This window comes from Canis aureus, chromosome 10, assembly GCF_053574225.1.
Source record: "Canis aureus isolate CA01 chromosome 10, VMU_Caureus_v.1.0, whole genome shotgun sequence".
Taxonomy (NCBI): Eukaryota; Metazoa; Chordata; class Mammalia; order Carnivora; family Canidae; genus Canis; species Canis aureus.
This window is the reverse complement of record NC_135620.1, coordinates 68,518,577-68,539,060: the sequence shown is the minus strand read 5'-3', so window position 1 is coordinate 68,539,060 and position 20,484 is coordinate 68,518,577. Positions and strand designations below refer to the sequence as shown.

At 38.1% G+C, this 20,484-nt stretch overlaps 1 protein-coding gene and 1 long non-coding RNA gene across 7 annotated transcripts in view; one reads left to right on the top strand and one right to left on the bottom strand.

Moving 5' to 3' along the window:
• The window catches only part of SUSD1 (sushi domain containing 1), a 128,538-nt gene that overhangs the window by 55,998 nt on the left and 52,056 nt on the right, over positions 1–20,484 (top strand). For all 4 annotated transcript variants that reach the window (XM_077912904.1, XM_077912903.1, XM_077912906.1 and 1 more), the window contains exons 9-10: positions 7,888–7,997; positions 11,062–11,254. In XM_077912904.1, coding sequence (XP_077769030.1) covers positions 7,888–7,997; positions 11,062–11,254 — 303 coding nt within the window. The remainder of the gene's footprint in view (positions 1–7,887; positions 7,998–11,061; positions 11,255–20,484) is intronic.
• LOC144322664 (uncharacterized) overlaps positions 1–20,484 on the bottom strand; it is a 49,598-nt gene that overhangs the window by 5,178 nt on the left and 23,936 nt on the right. The gene's annotated exons all lie outside the window — the stretch shown is intronic.

Genomic DNA, 20,484 nt, shown 5'->3' with positions numbered 1-20,484 from the left:
GGGATCACGCCCGGAGCCTAAGGCAGATGCTCAACCACTGAGCCACCCAGGCCTCCCGAAATATGTCTTTTTAAGACTTTAAACTCATATGCAATTATTTAGTCAGAATGACAGTTTGCTATTCAGTGTCAGCTGTTTTTACTAATATCCAGTTATCTCTGCAAGGCATCTTCCTCTGGGAAAAGGATTGTCTTTAGGGTCAGACAGACCTGGTTTTGCATCTTAACTCTGCATTGAAGAGTTAAGTGACCATGGCTGAGTTTTTAAATGTCTCCAGAGCTCTTTCCTCTTTCTGAAATTTTAAGTGGAATTGGATTCAATTTAGAAGTTAATTTAGTGAGAACTGGGGTTTATATGGAACCATCTCAATTGGGAGTAAAGCACTTTTCTACATTTACTCAGTATGTACGTAAGTTTTATCTTTTCTGTTTGTATATGCACTGTGGTAAAAATTTACTATTCTCTTCTTCTAGAGTCTGCATGTTTGGTGATCTGATATTATTTAAGCTTTATACTAGTTCTCTTAAAATGAATTGAAAATTTTTCCATAATTAATTTTCCATTAATTAATTAGTTAATTTCCATATTTTTATGCTCTGGAAAAGTTTGTGTCGCTTTGGAATTATTGCCTTCCTTTTAAAGTTGGACACATTTGTTCATAAGATCATTAAGTTTCACCCCTTTTGGGAGATAGTTCTTTGATAACTTGTTAACTAATTAATCCTTTGTGATTTTCTTTTGATCTGTTTATGTTTCCTACAATTTCTTCAGTCAATTTTTATAATTATATTTTCCTAAAAAAGTGTCCTATTGGTTGGGATTTTAAATATTTCAGCTGAATGTCCTATGGAATATTTGCTTACAACTACCCTGGGGTTACAGGCTATATAACCCCAGGTTATTCTGATTCCTAATTTTGGTTTTATTTCTTTTAAAAATTGATTAGCTTAGCTTGAGTTTTCTGTTTTATTACTGTTTCTTTCCCCAAAGAATAAACTCTGGGGTTTTTAAGTGTTTTTCTTTTTCTATCTCATTAATTTGTCCCCTTAGTTTTATTACTTTTTTCCTCCTCCATCCCCTTAAATTGGTTATATTATTCTATTACTAAATTCTCGAGTTGATAATAAGTCTTTAATGCTTCTGGACTTGAGTATTGGTGGAATGCCTTAGGCATTGATACATATTCTCTTTATCCCTACTTTCAAGACATGATATAATTGCTCTTCTGGTTTTCTCTCCGATGGAAGAACTACTTATGCGTGTGTTCATATATGTTCTCTTTCTGTTCAATTTCAAAGCATTACATAATTGCTATTTGATTTCCCCATTGAAGAATTAATTACAAGTAAATTATACAAATGGCAGGTTTCCTTTTTTTTTGACATTTAACTTTGTGGTTAATTTCTAGATTTATTATATTTTAGTATATTTCTGGGGGCTTATAATTTGGGAAAGTTTTGTGAAATGTAGTACGTTTGCTTGTGAGTAGGGTAAGGTCCGTCTTCAGTCAATTATATTAATAAAGGTATTCACGACTTCTGGATTTTGTTGTTATTGTTACTTTTTAGTTACGTGGATTGCCATTTTTCTCGATTTCTCTCAGAAATTCCAGTTGTTTGGGTTCATACATTTTGCGTTATGTTTATGTTCATGACTGTTGTCTTAATCGTAGCTTCTCACTTTCATTGGTAACAAGTGGCTCACTTTGTTCTGTTGAATGTTTTTTGCCTTATAGTTTGATAGCAATATTGGTTTTCTTGATTTCTTGGTACATCTATTTGCATAATATGCCTTTGCCTACTTTTGTTCTTTTTTAAATTAAAAAAAATTTAATTTCAGTGTAGTTAATGTACAGTGTTATATCAGTTTCAGGTGTACAAGATAGTGACTCAGCACTTCCATATATTACTCAGTGCTCATCATGATTAGTGTACCTAATCCCCTTCCCCTGTTCCCCCCTCCCCCTCCAAACACTTTTTTTCTTCTTAAAACTACCTGAATAACATTGCTTTGGAGGTAGCATGTTGTGAACCCTTTTGAGAGAAGTTTTGTTTTTAAGTAGATAAGCAATTTACATTTAGTGTTCTTTGTAATATGATTTTCTTCTGTCATCTTATTTTTTTTTCTTTTTCATGTTGTTTTGCTATATCCATTGTTTTCTTTTTGCTACACAGATTTTTCTTTTTCAGTAATTCAGACAGTATAGATTTTGTTTTTATTCTATGTTACAGATTAAAAAACAAACAAAACCCTATTTGAATGTATATTTCTCTGATTACTGGTGTTAAGACTGAAATAATGTTTATGTCTTCCTGAATAAGACAAGGAAGTTACCATTCTCTACTTCCTTTTTTTCCTTCCTCTCTTGCTTTCTTTATGTTATTGGTTTAATACAGCATTTTATTGCCAGCTTCTTACTTTAACTTATTTTTAACATGTATTGCATCTTTAAAGAATTCATTTTTATATTTATAGCAATACTTATAACACTTATTTAAAAAGGTATGCGTTTTAACAGTTTCAGTGCTTACTACCAGCCATTTCATACCAAAGTTTCTCTGTTTTTTTTTTTTTCTGTTTTTATTTCATTGCACAATGATTTCTATCTGCTCCTTACCAAGGAATGGGATACTTTCTGAGCCCATGATTATGTGAGAGTGTCTTTTTGCTGTCTTCACGAGTAAATGAGAGGTCGATTGAAGATAAAATTCTTTTTTTTTTAATTTAAAGATTTTATTTATTTATTCATGAGAAACACACAGAGAGAGAAGAGAGAGAGAGAGAGAGGCAGAGACACAGGCAGAGGGAGAAGCAGGCTCCATGCAGGGAGCCCGACGTGGGACTCGATCCCGGTTCTCCAGGACAACACCCTGGGCCAAAGGCAGGCACTAAGCCACTGAGCCACCTAGGGATCCTGAAGATAAAATTCTTGGTCCATAACTTCTGTTGGTAGAATTCTTGAGGCATTTCACATTGATTTGGGGAATTTAAAGTTTTGAAAGAGAAAGTTGAAGATATGTTTTTTTAGAAAAAAATCCTATTGTAGATAATCTAATTTTTAAGTCTTGATATCAGAGGCTTTTTTTATGTGTGAAATTCAAGACTAATTATTCATGCACATAGTAAGTGTTTATTGACCACCTACTGTGTGTTTGACATTATTTTAGGCATTGGGAATTCAGTAGTGAATGAGACATAAATCCCTTCCCTCCTGACAACTGGCCAGGCATGATATAAATGTTATTGTTTTTCACTAAGTTTTCCTAGTACTCTGAGAGTTTTTGGACCTTCAAATTTTGGTCCATTTGATGTAGTTTGAAGTGGTGGTGGGGTTCAGAGCTGACGGTGGTTTTTTTCTTTTTTTTTTTTTAAGATTTTAAAAAATTTATTCATGAGAGACAGAGACACAGGCAGAGGGAGAAGCAGGCTCCATGCAGGGAACCCAACGTGGGACTCGATCCCGGGTCTCCAGAATCACACCCTGGGCTGAAGGCAGGGGCTAAACCGTTGAGCCACCGGGGCTGCCCCGTCGATGGTTTTATTAAAGCATGAGAACAGGACCTGTGGGCACAAAGAGCTGCATTAGGATTGTGACAGGTGATTAATTATATACTTTCAAGTTGGGAGGGGGTAGGGATCGCACAGGCCTCCAAGGTATTTTGGAAACAAGGTTCCCAGGATCCTGAGGGGACTAATTATTGTTAGGAGAAGGTTATTTATTATTATCTGGTAAACTCTAAGTCATGAGACCCTTCAGATGTTTATCAGTGGGCCATATGCTTGGAGCATGATTGCTAACATGTGTCTTGGTGGGGTCGAGATAGAAGAAGTTTCCAAAGGAATTTATATGTTAAAGTAGACTCATAGGATGTGGGGAGGGGGAAGGGTCAGGCTAAAATTGTCTTTTGCCCTTAGCAAAGTGTCAGCATCCAGGCAGCTAGCCTCTCAGAGGAAGGTCACTCTGCCTGTTTCAAGGATTTGTCAGTGGCTCTAGGCAGTAAGGAAATTTATTTATGTATTTATTTTATTTTATTTTATTTTATTTTATTTTTTTAATTTTCTTATTGGAGTTTGATTTGCCAACATATAGTATAATACCCAGTGCTCATCCCATCAAGTGTCCCACTCAGTGCCTGTCACCCAGTCACCCTATCCCCCCACCCACCTCCCCTTCCACTACCCCCTGTTCGTTTCCCAGAGTTACAAGTCTCTCATGCTGTGTCACCCTCTCTGATTTTTCCCACTCATTTTCTCTCCTTTCCCCTATAATCCCTTTCACTATTTTTTATTTTCCCCATATGAGTGAAACCATATAATGATTGTGGCAGTAAGGAAATTTAATTCTTTCTTTTGCCTTTGTTTCCCACATCACATTTACACATTAGAAATAGTTTCTTTCATGCAATCTCTGATTATTGCTTTTTTATTTCATTTGGTGTTTTGGCTCATCAAACACTCCTACGTAGAATTCCTTGTTTGTCGGCGCTGGTTTTCACTCTCTCCCTTTTTATATACCTGCCTTTTCCCTCTGCCTTCTGTGAGAGTGGAACAGGTTTGTTCATACAGGCATTTATTCATATGTTCATCAACCTTTCTGACCTTCACTATTTCTAATACATGTTATATTTTGTTGTTGCACTTACATTTCCTTTTGTTTTCTGGTCTCATCTAGTTCCTTTTTTTTTTTTTTTTTTTTTTTTAAGTAAGCTCTAGGCCCAGTGTGGGGCTTGAACTCACGACCCCAAGATCAAGAGTCACATGCTCTACGAATTAAGCCAGCCAGTCACCCCTCATCTAGTTCCCTTTTTATTTCTGCCCTTCTCAACTAGTTTCCTCTCTGCTCTTGCATTCTCTTATTAACTCATCCTTTATCTGTTTTAATCCATCTTTAAAATTTTTTACTGAAAGTACAAAACAGTGTTGCCTAATTTTACTATTACTTTGCTCAATATTTTTCTTTCAAAAGAAAATCATTCTTTGCCTCTTAAGCAGTCTTCTTGGTAGAATCATTTCATAGGCTTGCTCTTCCTTCCTTCCTCCTTTCTTTCTTTTCTTTTCTTTTTTCTTTTTCTTTCTTTTTTTTTTTTTTTTGCTTTTAGGTTACTTATTGTTAGAAGTTAGAAGTTTTATCTAGGTCTGATATTTCTCTCATAATAAATAGATGACATTCTCTTTGATATTACTTTTTATTGGATGTTGGATGATATTAGTGTGCTTATCTCAGATCTCATCTTGAAGGATTTACTGTTGATTGGATAATCCAGCATCCTTCTGTCCTTTCTCTTCCTGTCTTTCCAGGGGCAGCTAGTGGTAGGAAAGCTTACTGCTGTGAGTTTTATTTCTGAATGCTTTTTTTTTTTTAAAGTAGGCTCCACACCCAGTGTGGAGCCCAACATGGGGCATGAACTCACAACCCTGAGATCAAGACCTGAGCCAATATCAAGAGTCAGACACTTAACTGACTGAGCAGCCCAGGTGGCCCCTATTTCTGAGTACTTGGCTATCTTTTTATTTTTTTAAGATTTATTTATTTATTTATAATAGAGAGGGGGGGGGGCAGAGACACAGGCAGAGGGAGAAGCAGGCTCCATGCCTGGGGCCCGATGTGGGACTCAATCCAGGGACTCCAGGATCGTGCCCTGGGCCAAAGGCAGGCGTCAAACCGCTGAGCCACCCAGGGATCCCTTGGCTATCTTTTTAAAAAAATGATTCATTTATTTAAAAGAGAGAGAAAGAACAAGAGAGAGTGGGGGGAGGGGCAGTGGGGGAGAATCTTCAAGCAGACTCCTGCTGAGCACAGCGCCCATCTCAGGGCTGGATCTCACCATCCATGAGATTGTGACCTGAGCAGAAACCAAGAGTCTGATGCTTAACCGACTGAGCCATGCAGGCGCCCCTGAGCACTTTACTATCTTGATTAATGGAACTGTTGCTCTTGGACAGCATTTTGTTGTCTGACTTCATTATGATGCTATGGTCTACAGGGGCAGGAGAGAACCAAGTCCCTCCTGCTATCCCAGGCTCTCTGTCAGGTGGAACCTCTAGGTCTCTAAGCCTCCCCATAGAAGTCCCTCCATGTTACTGATCTCCAGTGTGCTAAGGAGGGACTAGGGACTATAGTACTAGTAGTAGTAGTAGTAGTAGTAGTAGTAGTAATTAGTGGTATATATACTTTTTGCCTATCAGCATTGCCTAGTGAATTAAAACAAAATACGGATGTGTATTGTTCCTCAGCTGATATGCAGATAGGATTGATAACTACCAGGCTAAATTGTTCCAGACAGCAAATTCATAACTTATTTGTCCTGTTCCCGCCCTCACTTTTAGCCCCCACCTCTGTGGGCATCAGTCCTTCCCTTCCTTGAAGGGTTTGAGACCGTGCTCCTTTGCTTGAGGGCATGTTGTACCTAGTACCTCTCAGAGTCTTTCTGCTGTCTGGTCTTTTCCACCTGGTGCTGAGCAGAAACATCTTCATGTCCATGCCTTGTGTATGTCAAGCACAACCCTCCCTTCCAGCCCAGATGCAAATTTTGACCCATTTTTACTATACTCAGTCACTGCTATCAGGATTGGGGGTGGGATGTGGGAACCAGATGCTTTTGCTCACATTGCCATCTTCCCCTTAGTTCAGACTATCACGGCTGTGAGTGAGAAAATCGTACTGAGATGGGAGCTGTGTTCTCTTTATGTCTGTTTGTGAACAGACGTGCTGTTTGTGATATTTCTTACATACATGTACTTTGTGTGCCTCAAAATCATACGCAAACACCTAGCAATTTTTGTCTCTGGTGTCCTTATGAAATCTTTAAAAGTTGTGAAGATAAAGGGGAGTACGTGTGATAGGTCTTCAAGTTCTCTCTCATAACCATATTTTTACATTTTTCCAATTATAGCCAAGAATATTTTCTCCTGGCAAATTGCCTTATGTTGCGTGTGTGAGAGAGATTTAATATGCTGGGTAGTTTTGATTTTGAATAGAATAATTAGTTGTCATTCTTACTTCTAGGATAGCAGAGACTCCCATGGGAGAAATGTAGTTTTCTAGGTAGTTATAAGAAGTTTCTCTCTGATAGACATTTAAACTTTTTCTCATTTGTGGAAAATGTACCAGCTTGTTGGGAAACTTGCTTTTCCTTGAAAATTAGCCATGGTATTCCTGGACACTCTATGAGTTTTTTACTTGTTAGTGACAAACCTCTTCTTTCTTTATGACTGCATGAAGAAAATAGAACATTGAAGGAATAAATTTGACTGCAGGAGGTATGAAATGACTTTTTAAAAAAGCTCTAGTGGTTGAAATAAATCTACTCCTTGATTATTTTACTGCCTTCGTCCTTATCTGAATAGCTCTTGAAATACTATCTGCTGTGAAGCAAACATCTTGCCTGGCCATCTCATTTCTGTTCATCTTCTAGGTTGGAAACACCAACTCTGAGAGTTCTCACCCATGGTTTTTGACTTTTATTCACCTTTTCCTTATTTTCAGACTTTCTAGCTATTGACATGTTTACCTTCAGGACATTTAACCTATGGAGTCTCCAAGTACAAGAGATAAGATGAACTTTCTAAAAATCTCAAAGCTCTATTAGTTTATGGTAATTTTTAAATATGAATTATTTCTTCTGATTCTCTAATAACCCGTGAGGTAGGAAAAGCAAACCAGAATACTTGATTTCACAAAGAAGGACACTGAGGTTCGTAATGGTTAAGTGACCTGTTTAAGGTCATGCAATTAACAAGTCGTAAAGCCCAGACTTGAAGCCAAATGAAATGCTCTTGCATCTTAAACACCCAGTTGGCTCTTGTAAGACGTCAGAGTTTCAATTGTACTTAGCCAAGATATGTTTTGCTAAGATATGCAACCTTTCTGTATGTTTTATCTTTTAGAAGATGATCTCCTAGAAGATTATGGAATTTTCAATATTTCAGTATTCAGTGAAGCTTGTTTGAAACTGAACAGGCACCCCCGGAAAGTTGGATCAGAACAAATGTATCAAGTAAGAAGATCTCTCATGTTATCTGTCAAAGCCTTGTGTCACTTAAAAATTTGAGTGCTCTCCAAGTGAGGATCCAAAGTATTTACACTAATGGAATGAACTTCTAGGCAGCTTGACTTTCATCTCTAGAGATGGATGTGTGGTGGATGGTCAGTAGGGGACTAAGTTGGAGGAAGGTATTCTAGAGAGTAACTTGCTATTAGTTTCCTTGTCTGATACTTCACGTATGTGGATTATATTTTATTTTAGTGCATTTTATAATTATAGCTTATTTTGTCATCAACTTTACATTTGCTTCTAGATTTTTCAGAAACTCATTGCATGGCTACTTGTCCTCATTTAACAACTTCTTAAAAGTCACACATCTCAAGCAAAATTACTAGTAAATTCAAGCAGGAGCTGAAATTCATTATTTTTTGTCACTTTTAGTACCTAGCAAACATTTGGCAAAGTAGATTAAGCATTAAATTAAAGTTCATTCATTCATTAGCCATTTACCAAAAGAATATCGTGTATTAGGATGTGTAACTTTCAATTCCCACTAATATAAACACACAAGTAAATGACAATGTGGTATGAGTGCTTCAATGAAAGGTAAATAAATGGGGGATTGTGTGTATGTCCAGGGAGGTTTTTTTGTTGTTTTTGTTTTTGTTTTAGCAAGAAGCAAAGACTGTGCTATATCATAGAGAATGAATAGGAATCAACCAGATAAAAGATGTGGGGTGATGGTAAAGAAGGGCCCTGTGGACAAGGAGAGGAGCATATTGAATATTAGGAAATGTGGTTCTCTGAGGGAAAAAGTAAGGATGGGAGAAGAGGAAGAGATGAGGCAAAAACCTAAGTAGTGACTAGATCATGAAAAGCCCTGTAATTGTGAGTTTGCATCTTATTTTGATATTTCTGTGGAGCCCCTGAAGGATTTTAAGCAGATGAGCAAAATATTCAAATTTTCATATTTAGAAGGAACACAGAAGCTAGAAACATGTTCCAGTACCCAAATAAAGTTAATATTAATATAAGATACAGATGATTATAAATAATGAGTATGGAAATAAATGGCCCTGGGACAGTTGGTTAGCTACTTGGTTAAGAAAATGATTCTTAGCATTTACACTAAAATGATTAAAGAGTTAAGTTGGAAAAAAGTTTTAAATATGCTAAACAAAGATTTATTTGTTAAAAAAAAAGATTTTTAAAATATGTTAAATGATATTCATTTAAGTAAAAGATTAAAAAAAGATTTAAAAAAGATTTTAAAAGTTTTTAAATATGTTAAAGATTCATTTAAGTAACATGTAAAACACTTAACAAATTCATGGAAAACATTAACATATACATTCATAATGTATAATATATATATATAGCCCAAACACATATGAACATGTTATACTTCACTAGTTAGAAAAAATTACATGACGAGATACCATGATTCTTCTATAAACATAGAGTACTGTTTTTTTAGAGAGTTCATGTGCGAGGTTGGGGGGGAAGGGCAGAGGAGGAGAGAGAGAGAGAATCTTAGGCAGACTCTATGCATAGTATGGAGCCCAACGCAGGACTCGATCTCACCACCCTGAGATGGTAACCTGAGCCGAAATCAAGAGTCAGACGCGTAACTGCCTGAGCCACCCAGGCGCCCCAGGCATAGAGTACTGTTACACAGGCTGCTGGCCACTTAAACTGGCAAGACTTTTGTGGAAGAGTTATATCTTAGCCTCTATCAGTAAGTTTTTGGACATGGGCTGTCATTAACTAAGCAGGTGTATACAGAAAGGTTACGCTGTTCCCTGAAGCTTCGTTTATGGTAGGGGAAATTGGAAACAACTGAAACGTCCAACAGCAGACATCTGGCTAAATAAACAATTAAACATAGATTGGAGAGAACCCCACACGGATGTGAAGTACGTTCTATATCACACTGAATAGTGTTTGCTACCATTGGCCAATATTCCCATTGAAATGGTCTCTGTTTCTCCTATTATTTTGACCCCTTTCTGTCTCTCCTTCCTAGGGCTCCCTTCCTCTGCCTGTCCCTTAAATCTGATTACCCTCAGATTGTGTGTTGCGCATTCTTTCGTCATTCTGTACCCTTCTCTGGGCCATCTTATCCAGTCTCTTTACTTCCTTCACTGTCTCCAAGCTGGTAAGTCCTAAATCTGTTTCTCCAGGCCTACCCTCTTCTATAAGCTCTCGGCCCCATACTCTCTGATTAACTTCTTGTGTTCTCTTTTGCACTGGGTCTTCACATATGTGACTCTCCTACCAGCAGCGCCCTTCCTTCCCTTACCCTACTCTGTATATATATCTATTTGATAAAATGAATTAATGACAGAGAAAAAAACTTGTATTTTGTACCCTACTCTGTATATATATCTATTTGATAAAATGAATTAATGACAGAGAAAAAAAACAATGTATTATTAAATAAAATGACTTTACTATAAAATCATGCATACAGGGTGATTTCCAGTTTGTAACCAGAAAGTTATTTTTTGTTTGTAGTCTAAATCACGTGGAGTTTAGGATGAGACTGAATTTGTAGAAATGCAGCCTGTGAGGTTTTAAAAACATTTTTATTATTTTTTTATTATTATTATTTTTTAAAGATTTTATTTATTTATTCATGAGAGATGCAGAGAGAGAGAGAGAGAGAGAGAGGCAGGCACAGACACAGGCAGAGGGAGAAGCAGGTTCCATTCCATGCTGTGAGCCCGATGTGGGACTCGATCTTGGGTCCCCAGGACCACACCCTGGGCTGAAGTGGCGCTAAACCGCTGAGCCACCCGGGCTGCCCAAAAATTTTTATTATTAAGATTTTATTTATTTATTTACGAGATACATACAGAGTGAGGCAGAAACACAGGCAGAGGGAGAAGCAGGCTCCCTGAAGTTGCCCGATGTGGGACTCGATCCTATGACCTTGTTTGGGATCACAACCTGAGCCGAAGGCAGATGCTCAACCACTGAGCCTCCCAGGTGCCCCCAAAGAGATCTCCATTTTGCTTTAGATCTGCTAACCAACACAAAATTTAATGCATCATTTCTTTTAATCTCATGACAGTTTACAGTTCTGGGTCAAAGGTGGTATCTGAGTAATTTTTATCATGCCGCATCATTTAACTTCACAACGAGGGAACAAGCTCCAGTGGTGTGTTTAGACCTGTACCCGGCAACTGATTACACAGTGAATGTCACTCTCCTGGGATCTTCTGAGCACCACTCAATGCAAATAATGATGGCAACCGCACCAGCAGGTGGGTGTATGTGTCTCTCTGTTTTGTCTCTCAGGACAAGTGAAGTACATGAATTGCACAATGTGGGGGAGCGTAAAGAATGCTCATCTGGGAGTCAAGAGACTTGTGTTCTCATTCTAACGACTACCAACTTTTTTCTGGGCTTCAGGGTGCCTGAATCTAACTGCCTATCTCCTTCCCCACAAGGGTTCTGGTCATGGAGGGTATAGACCAAGGATGGAGTGTTTTATTCAGGGCTTCCTGATAGTGACGATTGAAAAATGCTCTAGCCCCAGCTTTAAGATAGCTGAGCCCCAAGGGTGGTCATTTTGGACAACTAGAACCAAGTTCCTGGAGATCAGTCATGTGAGCCACACTGTGCTGGCAGTGGTGAGAGAAAGAGGCCTTATGACTGGACCATGTTTGAGCACATGACCCTGACATAGAGACCCAGGGACCTAATGAAGATCAGGCTTCCTAGAAAGGGCCTGAGGTCCTGCGAGCAAGCCAGATAGACGCCAAGCTGTGCCAACTCTACAGCTCTCTCTAGGAGAAAGGGACACAGGATTTTGTTGTTGTTGTTCTTTAATCCATTGGATTTAACAGACAAATTTATGGGCAACTGGGTGGAAGGGCTGCCACCTTTAAAGGAAGGCAGTTGGATAGGTCGGGTCCTGCTCCTGTCTTCCTGATGCTTCTCTCCTATATTCACCATTGTTCTGGGAAAAGAAAAGCAGAATTATGTGATGGTTGCCCAACACCGTGAGCTTGCGAAATGTCACTAAATTGTACACTCGAAAGTGGTTTATTTGATGTTGTGTGAACTTCACCTCCGTTTTTAAAAACAGCCAATGAATTAGCTATGTTCTTCTTTCTCCCGGGCCTCAGGTACCTTGTGACTGATCTTACATGACATAATACAAGTAAAATGTTTAGAATGGTTCCCAGCACATAATAATGATGATGACAATAATAGCTCTGTTTATCAAGTACTAATCAAGTGCCAGGCACTGTTTAAAGTGCCCTCCTTGGGTTAGTATCCGAAATACATAAAGAACCTATAAAACGCAACACCCAAACCCCAAACAATCCAATTAAAAATGACAGAAGAAAAAAAATGACAGAAGACACAAACAGACATTTTTCCAAAGAAGAAATACAGATGGCCAGCAGACACATGGAAGGAGGCTCAACATCATTCATCATCAGGGAGATGCAAATCAGAACCACGATGAGATACCACCTCATACTGTCAGAATGGCTAAAACCAACAACACAAAAAACAAGTGTTGGAGAGGATGTAGAGAAAGGGGAACCTTCTTGCACTGTTGGTGGGAATACACACTAGTGCAGCCAGTTTGGAAAACAGCTTGGAGGTCCTCACAAAGTTAAAAATGGAACTACCCTACAATCCAGCAATTGCACTACTAGGTATTTACCCCAAGAATACAGAAACACTAATTCAAAGGGATTACATGGACCCCGATGTTTTTTAGCATTATTTACAGTAGTCAAATTATGAAAGTAGCCCAAGTGTCCATCGATTTGAGGAATAGATAAGATATGGCATATATATATGACGGGGTACCCCCAGCTGAAACTAATATTACACTGTATGTTAACTAACTGGAATTCAAATAAACTTTAAAAAAAGAAAAAAAATTGGAGTGAGCAAGAAACAAAACAAAAGGGACGCCTGGGTGGCTCAGTGGTTAAGTGTCTGCCTTCAGCTCAGGGCATGATCCTGGAGTCTTGGGATCGAGTCCCGCATCGGGCTCCCTGCGAGGAGCCTGCCCCTCCCTCTGCCTCACTGTGTCTCTGCCTTTCTTTCTGTGCCTCTCATGAATAAATAAATAAAATCCTTAAAACAAAACAAAAAACACAGCAAAAAACACAACAGTGTGTCCTCTTTGAATCAACTCAAACCTACCAAACCTTCTGAGGAAGGCATTGTCATTATTACCATTTTATAGACAAAGATCATGAGGCACAGAGAAATTAAACAGTTTGCCTAGGATCACACACACCTAGTGATTTAAACACAGGCTGATTTGATCCCAGCTCCACGGCCCTCATTCTTAATGTACTTCTGCTGCTTCTCACTAGTTATTCAAAAGAAAGAAGCAAAATTATGTTCTCAGAATCCAGTGCATAATCAGTCCAGACCCACCTTGCTTTTGTCAACCTTGCACCCTGAGCAAAAACGTCAAATGCCATGGATGCATAAATGCATGTTTATTTCTTTCCTACTCTGTGTCAAGCAGGGTTTGATAGCTGACATTGTGGCAGCAATAAAACAGTCCCAGCTGTCATGGAGTTGGAAGTTGTTGGGGGGGGTCATGGTGGAGAGAGTTAAACAAGTAAGAAAATAAATCACATGTTAGGTGGGGAATAAAGCAAGGCAAAACGGGGTGACAATTGACGGTCAGGCAAGGGCTTTATTTTATATATATATTTATTACATATAAATATATATGTATTTTTATATTTATTTATTTTTATTAAAATTCATTTAATTAACATATAGTATATTATTAGTTTCAGAGGTGGAATTTAATGATTCATCAGTTGCATATAACACCCAGTGCTTATCACATCACGTGCCCTCCTTAATGCCCATCACCCAGTTGCCCCATCCCACCACTCATCTTCCCTCCAGTAACCCTTAGTTTCCTATAGTTAAGAGTCTCTTACATTTTGTCTCCCTTCTGATTTCTTTGTTTTCATGTGCTTTTATTTTTTTACTTTTTATTCTTTATTATTTAAAAAATATTTTATTGAAATTCAGTTTGCCAACATATAGTGTAACACTCAGTGCTCATCTCACCATGTACCCTCCTTAATGCCCGTTACCCAGTTACTCTATCCCCCCATCCACCTCCCCTTCCACAACCCTTTGTTTGTTTCCCAGAGTTAGGAATCTTTCATGGTTTGTCTTCCTCTCTAATTTTTTCCCACTCAGTTCCCCTCCTTTCCCTTATAGTTCCTTTCCCTATTTCACATATGAGTGAAACCGTATGATTGTCCTTCTCTGATTGACTTATTTCACTCAGCATAATACCCTCCAGTTCCATCCATGTCAAAGCAAATGGTGGGTGTTTGTCCTTTCTGGTGGCTGAGTAATATTCCATTATATACACACCACATCTTTATCCATTCATTTGTCGAAGGACATCATGGCTTCTTCCCACAGTTTGGCTATTGTGGACATTGCTGTCATGAATTGGGGCATAAGTGTCCTGTCATGTCACTACATCTGTATCTTTGGGGTAAATACCCAGTAGTGTAATTGCTGGGTCATAGGGTAGCTCTATTTTTAACCTCTTAAGGAACCTCCACACTGTTTTCCAGAGTGGCTGCACCAGCTTGCATTCCCACCAACAGTGCAGGAGGGTTCCCCTTTCTCCACATCCTCTCCAACATTTGTTGTTTCCTGTCTTGTTAATTTTCCCCATTCTCACTGGTGTGAGGTGGCATCTCATTGTGGTTTTGATTTGTATTTCCCTGATGGCAAGTGATGCGGAGCATTTTCTCATGTGCATGTTGGCCATGTGTATGGTGTCTTTGGAGAAATGTCTGTTCACGTCTTCTGCCCATTTCATGACTGGATTGTTTGTTTCTTGGGGGTTGGGTTTGATAAGTTCTTTATAGATCTTAGATACTAGCCCTTTATCTGATATGTCATTTGCAAATATCCTCTCCCATTCTGTAGGTTGTCTTTTACTCTTGTCAACTGTTTCCTTTGTTGTGCAGAAGCTTTTTATCTTGATAAAGTCCCAGTAGTTCATTTTTGATTTTGCTTCCTTTGCCTTCATAGATGTGTCTTGCAAGAAGTTGCTGTGGCCAAGTTCAAAAAAGTCGTTGCCTATGTTTTCCTCTAACATTTTGATTGATGGCTTCTTGTCTCATATTAAATCTTTCAACCATTTTGAGTTTATCTTTGTGTCTGGTGTAAGAGAATGGTCTAGTTTCATTCTTCTGCATGTGGCTAATTTTCCCAACACCAATTATTGAAGACTTTTTTCCAGTGGATATTCTTTCCTGCTTTGTCAAAGATGACCATATAGAGTTGACCATATAGAGTTGAGAATCCATTTCTGGGTTCTCCATTCTGTTCCATTGATCTATGCGAATGTTTTTGTGCCAGTACCATATTGTCTTGATGATCACAGCTTTATAATACAGCTTGAAGTCAGGAATTATGATGCCACAGCTTTGTTTTTCTTTTTCAACATTCCTCTGGATATTTGGGGTCTTTTCTGGTTCCATACAAATCTTAGGATTATTTGTTCCAACTCTGTGAGGAAATCCATGGTATTTTGATAGGGATTGCACTGAATGTGTAAATTGATCTGGGTAGCTAGACATTTTCACAATATTTATTCTTCCAATCCATGAGCATGGAATGTTTTTCCATCTCTTTGTGTCTTCCTTGATTTCTTTCATAAGTGTCCTGTAGTTTTTAGAGTACAGATCCTTTACCCCTTTGGTTAGATTTATTCCTAAGTATCTTATGGTTTTGGGTGCAATTGTAAATGGGATTGATTCCTTGATTTCTCTTTCTTCAGTCTCATTGTTAGTGTATAGAAATACAGCTGATTCCTGTGCATTGATTTTTGGATCCTGCCACAATGCTGAATTCCTGTATGAGTTCTGGCAATTTTGGGGTAGAGTGTTTTGGGTTTTCCCTATACAGGATCATGTCATCTGTGAAGAGGGAGAGCTTGACTTCTTCTTTGCCAATTTGAATGCCTTTTATTTCTTTTTGTTATCTGATTAGTGAGGCTAGGGCTTCTAGTACTATGTTGAACAAAAGTGGTGAGTGGGCATCCCTGTCATGCTTCTGATCTTAGGGGAAAAGCTCTCAGTTTTTCCCCAGTGAGAATGATATTCACTGTGGGCTTTTCATAGCTGGCTTTTATGGTACTGAGATAGGTTCCCTCTATCCTTACACTTTGAAGAGTTTTCATCAGGATTGGATGCTGTATTTTGTCCAATGCTTTCTCTGCATCTGTTGAGAGGATCATATGGTTCTTGTCTTTTCTTTTATTGACGTGATCCATCATGTCGATTGTTTTACGAATGTTGAACACTCTTGCATCCCAGGGATAAATCCCATTTGGTCATGGTGAATAATCTTCTTAATGTAGTATTGGATCTTATTGGCTAGTTATCTTGTTGAGAATTTTTGCATCCATGTTCATCAGGGATATCGGTAATTCTCCTTTTTGGTGGGGCCTTTGGTTTTGGGATCAAGGTAAGGCTGGCCTCAGAGTTTGGATGTATTCCTTCCATTTCTATCCTTTGAAACAGCTTTAGTAGAATAAGTATTATTTCTTCTCTAAATGTTTGGTAGAATTCCCCTGGGAAGCCATTTGGCCCTGGACTTTTGTTTGTTGGGAGGTTCTTGAGGACTGCTTCAATTTCCTTGCTGGTTATTGGCCTGTTCAGGTTTTCTATTTCTTCCTGTTTGGTTTTGGTATTTTGTAGGTTTCTAGGAATGCATCCATTTCTTCTAGATTGCCTAATTTGTTGGCATATAGTTGCTCATAATATGCTTTTGTTTTTTATTTTTTATATTTTTGAAGATTTTATTTATTCATGAGAGACACAGAGACAGAGACACAGAAGCAGGTTCCTCGCAAGGAGCCTGATGCAGAACTTGATCCCTGGATCTGGGATCACATCCTGAGCTGAAGCCAGATGCTCAACTGCTGAGTTACCCAGGCGTCCCTCATAATTTGTTTTTGAAATTGTTTGTATTTCCTTGGTATTGGTTGTAATCTCTCCTCTCTCATGATTTTATTAATTTGAGTCATTTTTCTTTTTAATAAGTCTGGATAGGGATTTATCTGTCTTATTAATTTTTTCAAAGAACCAGCTCCTGGTTTCGTTGATCTGTTCCACAGTTCTTCTGGTCTCTATTTCATTGAGTTGTGCTCTAATCTTTATTATTTCTCTTTTGCTGCTTGGCTTAGACTTTATTTGCTGTTCTTTCTCCAGTTCCTTTAGATGTAAGGTTAGCTTGTGTATTTGAGATTTTTCCAATTTTTTGAGGGAGGCTTGTATTGAGATGTAGTTCCCTCTTAGGGCTGCCTTTGCTGTATCCCAAAGATTTTGAACAGTGTGGTTTCATTTTCATTTATTTATTTTGTTATTTGCCGTGAATCTTTTTAATTCTTCTCTAATTTCCTGGTTGACCCATTCATCTTTTAATAGGATGCTCTTTAACCTCCAAGTGTTTGAGTTCCTTCCAAATTTCTTCTTGAGATTGAGTTTTTGTTTCAAAGCATTGTGGTCTGAAAATATGTGGGGGATAATCCTGTCTTTTGGTATCAGTTGAGACCTGATTTGTGACCCAGTGTGTGGTCTATTCTAGAAAAAGTTCTGTGTGCACTTGAGAAGAATGTGTATTCAGTTGCATAAGGATAGAATATTCTGTATATATCTGTGAAATCTATTTGGTCCAGTGTGTCATTCAAGGCCCTTGTTTCTTTGATAATCTTCTGCTTAGAAGATCTGCCCTTTGCTGAGAGTGCCATATTGAAGTCTCCTATTAATGTATACAATCTATGTATCTCTTTGATTATTTTTTCTTTGATTATTAATTGATTGATATAATTGGCTGCTCCCACATAAACAAATATTCATAATTGAATACTTATTCAATTAAAATATTCATAAATATTCATAATTGTTAGATATTCTTGTTGGATAAACCCTTTAAGTATGATATAGTATCCCTCTTCATCTCTTATTACAGTCTTTGGTTTAAAATCTAATTTGTCGGATATGAGGATTGCTACCCCAGCTTTCTTTTGAGGACCATTTGCATGGTAAATGGTTCCCCAACCCCTTCTTTTCAGTCTGAAAGGGTCCTTAGGTCTAAAATGAGTCTATTATAGACAGCATATAGGTGGGTCTTGCTTTTTTACCCAGTCTGATACCCTTTGTCTTTTGATTGGATAATTTAGCCCATTCACATTCAGAGTAACTATTGAAAGATAGGAATTTAGTGTCATACATAGTATTACCTATACAGTCTCCATTTCTGCAGATTGTTTCTTTGGGCTCCCTCTTCACTTACAGTGTCCCCCTTAATGTGTCTTGCAGAACTGGTTTGGTGGTCACATATTCTTTCAGTTTTTATCTATCCTGGAAGCTCTTTATCTCTCCTTCTATGCTGAATGACAGCCTTGCTGGATGAACTTTTCTTGGCTGCATGCTTTTCTTGTTTAGTACTCTGAATATATCATACCATTCATTTCTGGCCTGCCAGGTCTCTGTGGATAGGTCTGCTGTTAATCTGATATTTCTCCCCATATAAGTTAGGAATCTCTTGTCTTGAGCTGCTTTTAGGATTTTCTCTTTATCTCTGAAATTTGCAAGCTTCACTATTATTATTATTATTTTTAAATATTTTATTTATTTACTCATGAGAGACAGAGACAGAGAGAGAGAGAGAGAGAGGCAGAGACACAAGCAGAGGGAGAAGCAGGCTCCATGCAGGGAGCTGACATGGGACCTGACCCCAGGTCTCCAGGATCACACCCTGGGCTAAAGGCGGCGCTAAACCACTGAGCCACTGGGGCTGCCTGCAAGCTTCACTATTATATGTCAGGGTGTTGATTGTTTTTTGTTGATTTTGGGGGGCTGTTGTCTCTATCTCATGGATATGAATGCCTGTTTCCTTCCCCAGAGTAGGGAAGTTCTCAGCTATGATTTGTTCAAATATATTTTCTGGTCCATTCTCTCTCCATACCCTCTGGAATCCCAATAAGACAAATATTATTCTTTCTCAAACTATCACTTAATTCCCAGAGTCTCTCCTCGTGGGCTCTTGTTTTTCTCTTTTTTCTCAGCTACCTTCCTTTCCATCAACTTGTCTTCTATGTCACTCACTCTCTTCTGCTTCATTAACCCTTGCAGTTAGCGCATCCAGTTTAGACTGCATCTCGGTTAAAATATTTTTAATTTTGGCCTGATTAGATCTCAATTCTGCGGTAAAAGAATCTCTAGAGTCTTTTATGCTTTTTTTCAAGAGCCACCAGTAATTTTATAATCGTACCCCTGACTTGTATCTTTGACATCTTACTTAAACCTGTATCCATTAGATCTGTCGCAGAGCATTACTTCTGGTTCTTTTTGTGTGTGTGTGTGTGTGTGTGGTAAATTCTGCCCTCTAGCCATTTTGCCCAGTGCAGAATGGCTTATGTGTGAGCAGAGTCAAAAATATCAACCACGACCTAAGTAAAATATACCCTAGACAATTCCGAAGAGGTCAGGGACCAGAAAATAAAAGAAAAAGAAAAAGACCACAAAAGTGAAAAACAAATTTTAAAAACAGTAAAAATTTTAAAAAGTGGGGGAGCAAGTGGTGGGGGATAGAGAATATAGTCTCACAGAGTAAACTAAGATGGTGATCCTCTTGGTTCACCTCTTGTATTTTGGTCTGTATGTTGGAAAGTGCTAAATTCCAAATTTATATAAACAAGGAAAACTTATATAGAGAAACAATAGCAACAACAACAAAAAACCACGAAGACAAAAGAGGCGGGCAGAATGGGAAGGAAGAGAGAATATAATCTCACAGAGTGGACCAACATGGTGCTCCACTTGGTTCTGAATGTATTTTGGTTCATATGTTAGAAGGTACTAAATTTCAAAATTACAAAAACAAAATAAAACAAAGAACAAAAAACCCTCCAAAACTTATATATCTACAAAAATTAAATTGAATACACTGAGAGGAAGCAAAAAATGAATATATTTATGACATGTAATTGTCATTTTAGTCTGTCCTCAAAAACAGGCCATTTGTTCTTCTCTTTGATGGTTTTGAGTCACTTTCCCTGAACTAGTAAATATCCCTATTTTTTCTAGGCTTTTTAGAGTAGTTACATTTGGATGTATTTCCTTTTCCTTATATTTTTCTCACTGGACAAATAGGATTTCAAAATTTCTTCTCCTTGGTATGATTCCCCTCACTTCATTTCATTCTCTCCTAATCTTGTCCATGTGCAGCTCCCAGAAAGCAAGAATCTGCATCTTTTTTGGGGGCAGTGATCTACACTATGTGAACTCTACCCACTAGGAAATGTAACCCAAGAAATGGTAGTCTCCTTCCAGTCAGATTATATATTTACTGTTCCTTCCTTGAGGATTAGTGAGTAGGCAGTAGAGAGAGGCCACAATTGTGTTTTCCTTTGTGGAAATGGGAAGACAGGTAAATAGCAACCTTTAACACACTT